This window comes from Diaphorina citri, unplaced genomic scaffold, assembly GCF_000475195.1.
Source record: "Diaphorina citri unplaced genomic scaffold, Diaci psyllid genome assembly version 1.1 scaffold4668, whole genome shotgun sequence".
NCBI lineage: Eukaryota > Metazoa > Arthropoda > Insecta > Hemiptera > Psyllidae > Diaphorina > Diaphorina citri.
In genome coordinates, this window is record NW_007382063.1 from 6,674 (window position 1) to 14,369 (window position 7,696).

The 7,696-nt window shown below is 39.6% G+C and overlaps 1 protein-coding gene across 1 annotated transcript in view; it reads right to left on the reverse strand.

The window, feature by feature from the left end:
* Nucleotides 1-1,201: 1,201 nt before the first annotated feature.
* LOC103521172 (histone deacetylase 9-like) overlaps nucleotides 1,202-7,696 on the reverse strand; it is a gene marked incomplete at its 5' end in the record, with an annotated part of 11,027 nt that continues 4,532 nt past the window's right edge. Inside the window, 2 exons of the mRNA XM_026831980.1 lie at nucleotides 1,202-1,402; nucleotides 2,180-2,287. Of these exons, the coding sequence (XP_026687781.1) occupies nucleotides 1,202-1,402; nucleotides 2,180-2,287 (309 nt within the window). The remainder of the gene's footprint in view (nucleotides 1,403-2,179; nucleotides 2,288-7,696) is intronic.

Genomic DNA, 7,696 nt, shown 5'->3' on the forward strand with positions numbered 1-7,696 from the left:
TAATGTTATACCAGTCGCTGGAAAGAAGGAAAGCCAGAAGGAAGTATGTAAATAGGGTGGGTTGGAGTAATTTTGAGACAAATAAAATTTTGAGGCATCTATTTTAAAGGTATTGGGGGAATAACTATACTCGTCTTTTACACGTATTTAATTACATAAAGAACTGACACATGATTTTAAAGGTATCGAATGGCATGCTGATGGAGTACAGCAGCAGTCTTCTGAAAGATCGTTTTTTATGTTGAAATCTGTCGAGCTCACTATGTAATTCAGTTCAGTTTACTTCAGTTATTATCATATATCCTGCCTCGGAGTTGTAGTGGTAAACAGGAGGGCGTCAATATAATTTGAGAATTTGACCACAATAATAGTAGCAGCCTACTGCTAGAGTAAAGGGACTTTTCAGTCCTATGCGAGCAGTATAAATAAATAACCATTATTATTTTCATTAAACTAGGTGTCTCAAAATTGCCCCAACCCAACCTTACAACCTGCCTCTTTCGTTCACGCTTTCCAGCGCCTTTGTGACCTCTAAATCCACACCCTCATTCCCCCCTCCACGGACTCATGGCATAGTTTTCCCCCGCCCGTCGCATCGTACTAACCCCGTCCATTTCATATTATTTTGAACTCTTCCCAACAAATATTTCTGTATATTCCATGAGTTCAGCAAAGAAAACGATTCTGATGGCACGCCATCTTCATATTATTTTGAACTCTTCCCAACAAATATTTCTGTATATTCCATGAGTTCAGCAAAGAAAACGATTCTGATGGCACGCCATCTTGGATTTCTTAGAGCTATAGTAAAAGCGGAATAACGAGCTTCAGAAGAGGGGAACTTCTGAAAGAAAAATACAACTTCATACTGAGTTGTATTCGATTATGTGAAATTTAATTCAGTCAAACATGGCTGAACCAAAAAGATTCCGCTTTGGACGTAAACACAGCAAAATCTCACAATCTCATTGGTTCACCTCACCCAAACGAGCTTCCGAAGAGGGGAACTTTTGAAAGAAAAATACAACTTCATACTGAGTTGTATTCGAATTCAGTCAAACATGGCTGAACCAAAAAGATTCCGCTTTGGACGTAAACACAGCAAAATCTCACAATCTCATTGGTTCACCTCACCCATGATGTTTAACTTAATTAAATTTCACATAGGTAATCGAATACGCTTCTGCTTATAAAGTTGTAATTACCAAGAGGTAAAGCTGCCATTAGCCGCCGCGGCCGCCTCGCGCTGTTTCTTACTGAGCAGAAACCCCTGCAGCTTCTGTTTCACCTCGGACGACGCGATGGCACTCTGGTGGTGCTTGTCTTTCTTCTTCAGGGTTTCCAGTCTCTCCTTCTCTCGCCTCTCGCGCTCTTCTAGCTCGCGCTGCTTCTCCCATATTTCCTGGAAAAACAACAGGAAGGTACATAGGAAAGTTAAAGTAAAAGTATTGATAGGAAAGTTAAAGTAAAGTATTGATGACTGGGACCAGCAGTTTAGCAGGGGCGTGCCGTCCATGTATGCAGTGCATGCCTTAAAACATTGAAGGGGAGAAAAACGTACCTACATACTTCAGTATCGGGAGTGTAAATTTGTTTTTAATAATTTCAGTTTAGTCCTGGACGTGACTTTTATCTTTTACTAATTAATTACCGCCTTAAGTTTGGAATTTCTACCTACTAGAAACAAATCAAGAAGTATTGATGACTGGGATCAGCAGTTTAGCAGGGGCGTGGCGTCCATGTATGCAGTGCATGCCTTAAGACATTGAAGGGGAGAAAAACGTACATACTTCAGTATCGGGAGTGTAAATTTGATTTTAATAACTTCAGTTTAGTCCTGGACGTGACTTTTATCTTTTACTAATTAATTACCGCCTTAAGTTTGGAATTTCTACCTACTAGAAACAAATCAACTTGAATTTTCACCATTATTTTAAATCGGAAAATGGAAACAAAATATTTCAAATCACGTAATAAATCAAGTCGAACTTGAAGAGGTTGGATGGAAAACCGATGGAGAATTTATCTACTATACCTGCCACCAGACTTTTAACTTAACCCTCAACAACTTCACACCGACAAGGTCTTCGTAGATTCGTAGAAGCTTAACCCATTCTTTAGGATTGTTTGCCCCTACACCTAAGCCTCAGATTGGGCTTTTCGTGTGACAAGGTCTTACTTTGAGATGCTGCCTCAGCTGCTGTTCATGCTGCTCTGCCAGTTGTTGCTGCTGTGCTTGGAAATGCTGCAACAGGATTTGCTGCTGAAGTTGCTGTTGCTGCTTCAACTGAAACATCAATACAAGATATCACACAAGCAATTAGTTTGTTTTTTACGTACTCTCTAGTTACATATGTATTTCTAGTGTATGAGGAGGTTCACAAAACGACCGTTTTGATCAAAGTTTTTTTCGTGTCGTTTGTTTTTACGTACTCTCTAGTTACATATGTATTTCTAGTGTATGAGGAGGTTCACAAAACGACCGTTTTGATCAAAGTTTTTTTCGTGTCCACAACTTAGTATCCACAAAAGAGAACCGACCATCGACCATAGCTTAGTACCGACCCAAGAGAAAATAAACAAACCATGCTGATGAATAGAAGCGTCCTCAACGGATCCTTGACCATAGCTCCGACCCTCGCAGAAAATGAAGAAACAGAGATTAGTATTTTTTCTGTGATGGTCGATGGTCTCGACGAGGATCAATGGTAAATGGTCTATGGCCGCGTTGTGGCCGCACACTTAATGTCAGTAACATTAAGATGTTGCGCATGCGCAGATGTTGAAACGCATTTAGCACATTGACATGGAGTAGTAGACCCCGGGCTTAAATATGTATTAACTAAAGGGGAATTGATCATTTTGCGAGGAGCAGATTGAAATTTGGCATCGGAACGACATGGCAAAAGTGGCATTAAACTTAGTTGGCCTTCAGTTCGTCTCAATAAATAAAAAAATTGGAAGGTATATTTTAATAAACGTCCAACTGTCTCCAGATAGAACAGATCACACTGAATGTACATATTGTATAACAATATACATTGCATGAGTGTGTCATCTCCACACTAGATGGAAAATCATAGGAAAATAAAATGAATCATCATCCCATTGTGTTTCCTTTAATTAGAATACAAGGGTACATTACATATGAATATAACTAAGTAGGCAGTAGTGTAACGCAAGATAGGGCCTAAAATTATTTTCCGGGTTTCAATTTTCAACACAGTCACCGTCCAGAACTTTCTGCACGGATTCGATTTCAACACAATTTACGAGGTCTTGGATTAGATGATTAAACGAGTATTTGGATTAGAGGATTTAACGAGAACTTAGATTAGAGGTTTAAAGGAAGGCTAGGATAAGAGGATTGGCCTTCATCCGGATATGGATTTCAACTATAAGTGTGGTTCACCACATGAGTTGCTGGCCATTTCGGAGTGCCCTCTCTCTTGTGAGGAGGGTTGAAATCCCACCGAAATAGGCCGGATGGCCCAAAGCCTTACATGGCCTTAGCAGTTGAAAGGGTTACCCTTACATGGCTTTGTTAAACCGCATTAACATCATATTGACTCATTTAACAATATTAAACCAAGTGAATGGGTCCTAATCTATTTAAATTGTTCAAAACACGGTCTAGACCTCTAGACTGGAAGACTTTTCAATGCCAATAACAAATTCGTGAATGCAAAATTTATAATTTATGTCTTTCTGACCCGCTCATAATTATTAATCACCGGACTAATAATATCTACAGGTAGAGTTCCGTCAGAAGTTAATACTAAGCTAGCTCCCAGGCTTACTCTACAGTACGATGCTTCAGGGACGGTACACCCTAACAGGGCACCATCCCATAAACTTCGCCTGTAAACTTGTCAAGAACTTAACCTAATTTATTAGTTGCGAACCTCGCCAATGAAACTCGCGTTGTTTCGAGCTAAACATTTTGTAAAAGCTTTACATGGACAAATTCATTCACATATCGTCATATTCAGTATGTCTGATTAAACTTGAAAAACTCAGATTTTGATTGGTGGAAAATTGATTGTAAAAAAGTATATTGCTACTATATCTCCCAGTTCATAATTGAATTATACCAGATACAAGTTTAGCATTCCATTGCCCATATATCCCATACTGGCATAGCAAACCCCCCAAAGCTTAATAAAGAATTAGCCCAATAAATACTACCATTAATTAACGGCTAAGTAGCAAGTGATTGTCCGTTGAATAATACAATTTCCCCGGGGGGCCAGAGGAAGAACTAGGGAACTACACGGTCGAGGGGTAAAATCAATAAATCAACTCCTGATAACGTCGATTTTTCATTGATTACATTCCGAATAGGAAAAGGACTACAAGAGTTCTACACCGCCGCGCCAAAACTGTACAGCGTGTAAAACAGATTCAGAGGTGTCGTCGCGTCCTTCTGTATTGTCTGAGTCCTCAGTAGACTGTACTAACGTAAAATCGGCTGTGCCAGTACTGGTCCGTTAGGTCGTAGTGCATGAGGGTACGGACACTCACCTAGGTGACATAAAATCTGGGTACTCGTTCGTGTGAGCTATGGACAGTCGTGGCTCGATGATGTCAGCCTGAGAGCTATTCATTTTGAAGCTAAGCTTCTCACTGCTATCGTAGCCCTCGTTGACATGTCAAGGGACTCCCTTTCTGAGAGACCTATCGTTATATTGCTTTTTTTTTAGTATACGAATAACGGTATCTGCGTGCTATCTAGCTGACCATCTTAAGCTGTGTCTCCTTTGTATGCGACAGTCACTCAAGCTGCCTAAACAGTACATGCTCTTGTGAGCAATAACCTCGAATGTCATTGCTGAACAACTAGAGACGCGAGATTTGGGAGTAAAGTATATCAAGTGGTCCGCCCCTAACGTAGTCTTAAAAGCAGTTATAACATACGTCTTTACAGATTTCAAGGGCAAGGATCTATGTCTCTATAGGCACATAGGTTAGCTAAAGTGTGGTATGACGACTTGCCGATCACCTTATTGCACACCCGTAGTTATACAATTTGTTAGAGAATTTGAATATTTGGTCTTTCAGAAAAATTAGGGAAAAGATTCCACTTGTCGTACTATTTTCTGAAATCTTGCAGAGTCGTAAACGCAAAACGCAAAATCGCCTGTCCATTAAACCCATTAGATCTAAGGAACAGGTACGGACAAGGAACCAGGGTGTATATAAAAGTTGGGCAACTCGTTCGGTGTAGCGAAGGAACAACGTGGCACGATTATATCGTGGTGGTTCGGTTAGTGTCATTTCCGAACCAAGAACTAATTTAAACATCTAGTATAATTAATTGTAACTTTATCGCTGGAAATGAACACAACTCTTACGGGTGTGACAAAAATGGAGATCTATATTCGATTGTCTATAACGACGGAGAGGAGTATGGTACCGCTTTAGTTAACTAACGTGCTGGAATCTTTCGTGCGATTTTCTGGCATATGTCAAAGTTTCCACCTTCAAGTTACAGGGGTTTAACGGGGCTAAATAAGTGAGGTGAAAACGTAACGTGACCCCTGTGTGAAGATATTTAATCTAGTTGATTGCGGAGGCGATAGAGATTTCCTCAATGTGGAGACTAGAGAAGTATTTAAATAGATGGCATCAATTGTGTCATGTCATCTCTCTCAACAAAACTTAATAACTGCATAGGTCTCCCCTGACCTGGAAAACGGGGTATAGCAGTTTTGACGTTTCTCAACACTTCACACACGTAATTTGGGTCTCCATTAAATCGTGAGGGTACTAGGAAATAGGAACAATTACTATACTTTATATAGAACATAGAAGCTTAGATAGACACACCTGACGAGCTCTATTATATAGCAGTCGGGTAAATCTGTTCATATGATTCATACGTCATGTTTAAATAAATACAAATTCATAATTAGCAACTTATAAAGGTCATTACTAGTTATGAAAGTTGCTTAGAACTGTGTCTCCAATAGCTCACTTGGTTTTAAAATGGTTATTTTTTTTTTTTTTGACTGGTTTTTAACAAAAAAAAAAAAAAAAAAAAAAAAAAAAAAAAAAACAGTAGTATTATAGTAAGATTATAACAATATTGACAATAATCAATTAACATCACAATAGTCTGAAATAGTCAGATAAATCTGACTTTACGTTAGACAAAGAGCCGCATGTTCATATTTGGGACTCACAAACGGCGTATGTCATAATAGTTTTAAACGTTATCTAAATCCGCTATTCTATTCTAATCTCTAGTCTGTCTTAATCATATCAGTGACGTCAAGTCTCTGGGCACTAATAAAAAATAGTCCCAAAACACAATTACCAAAATTAACAATAAAATAACGACCAGAAACCCAGTTCATACCGCACCAGAAAAAGAAACTTTTTGCACTACAGACAGAACAAGAATAATGGTAACTTTACCCTAATCCGGTCCCCATCTAATTATTTTTCTTGGTTTCACTTCAGTAAATGAAGAGATTAGAGACATATCGGGTGGAAGTGCGAGTCTGGGACTATCTGACGGCGCCAGAGAATCTAGATATCCAGACAGTCTGCCAGACCCACAGTCACCGCCGGTTTATGGGCAGTGTTGAAACGAACTTAGGTCACCACATATAAAACTCCAGTTTAAAACCCAATTCCCCTCCACCTACGAGGTTTAGGGTTTACAATGATTTAAAGCCCCCGGGTTTTATAAGGACACCCCGGGACTCACACTGCAGTCACCAGCTTAGATCAGTAAAAAAGGAAAGCTTTAAAGAGGAGGAGGACTTTGAGCAAAGGGGAACGGACATCGATTTGGTAATCCTTTAGGTTTTACCCCGCGGTAGTCCTGTCTTTAGGCTAGGCACTTCTTTGGTATCGTTACAGAGACTTAACGTTCACCATGGGTAACCTGAATCACAATGGGTCTGTTCGTAGTTCTCTTGACACATACCTAGCGTGCCTGTTGGTGGCCATGAAATCACAATAACTAACACCAAATAAGGTACTGGGTTAAACACAAAGTACCCTGGTTTTGGTACCTTTGAACCATAGTTACCATATTGAAACCAAACCGCAACCACAGAACCCTTAAAACAATATACTCCTAAGGGATGGAGGGAAGTGTTTCCATCCATCATACCGTGTTAGTACTCACCAGATCACAACGATCAACAATAGTACAATAAATAAGGTAAATAGGGATAGGTTTTATATGCTCATGGAACAAAATCTAGTACCGAACCCATTTCCCCCTGAAAATGATAAGCCCGTCATCTATTGTTCAATATATAAAAGGTTCATTACTACGGCTCTCCGCGCGCTTGCAGATGACTCTTTTTTTTGTTCCCACCGGCTTCCTTCAGTTACGCTCCACTGACCCCAAGGCGCTTGGAGACTTATAACTTTGGAGAATCATAGCGCTTCGAGTGGTTGATACCTATGTCGGAAGTTGTGTTGGGGTTTAGTCTGGGTTCCCTATTTCGTGAACCAAAATCAACAATTAGATTTAGGCGCTTCAGTCGTTATTTTAAGTCTTCACCCTCACCTTTGTTCTAATAAACCAAGGTTGAGATTTTTACCCCTTCGTACCTGATATCTTTCAAATTAACTTAAAAATTTCGAAATGGATGGAAACCAAACTAAGAACCGTCATATTTCCAAAAAATAATGAGATTCCCGAAACCCCCCAAACCAAAAACGATACGGTCAT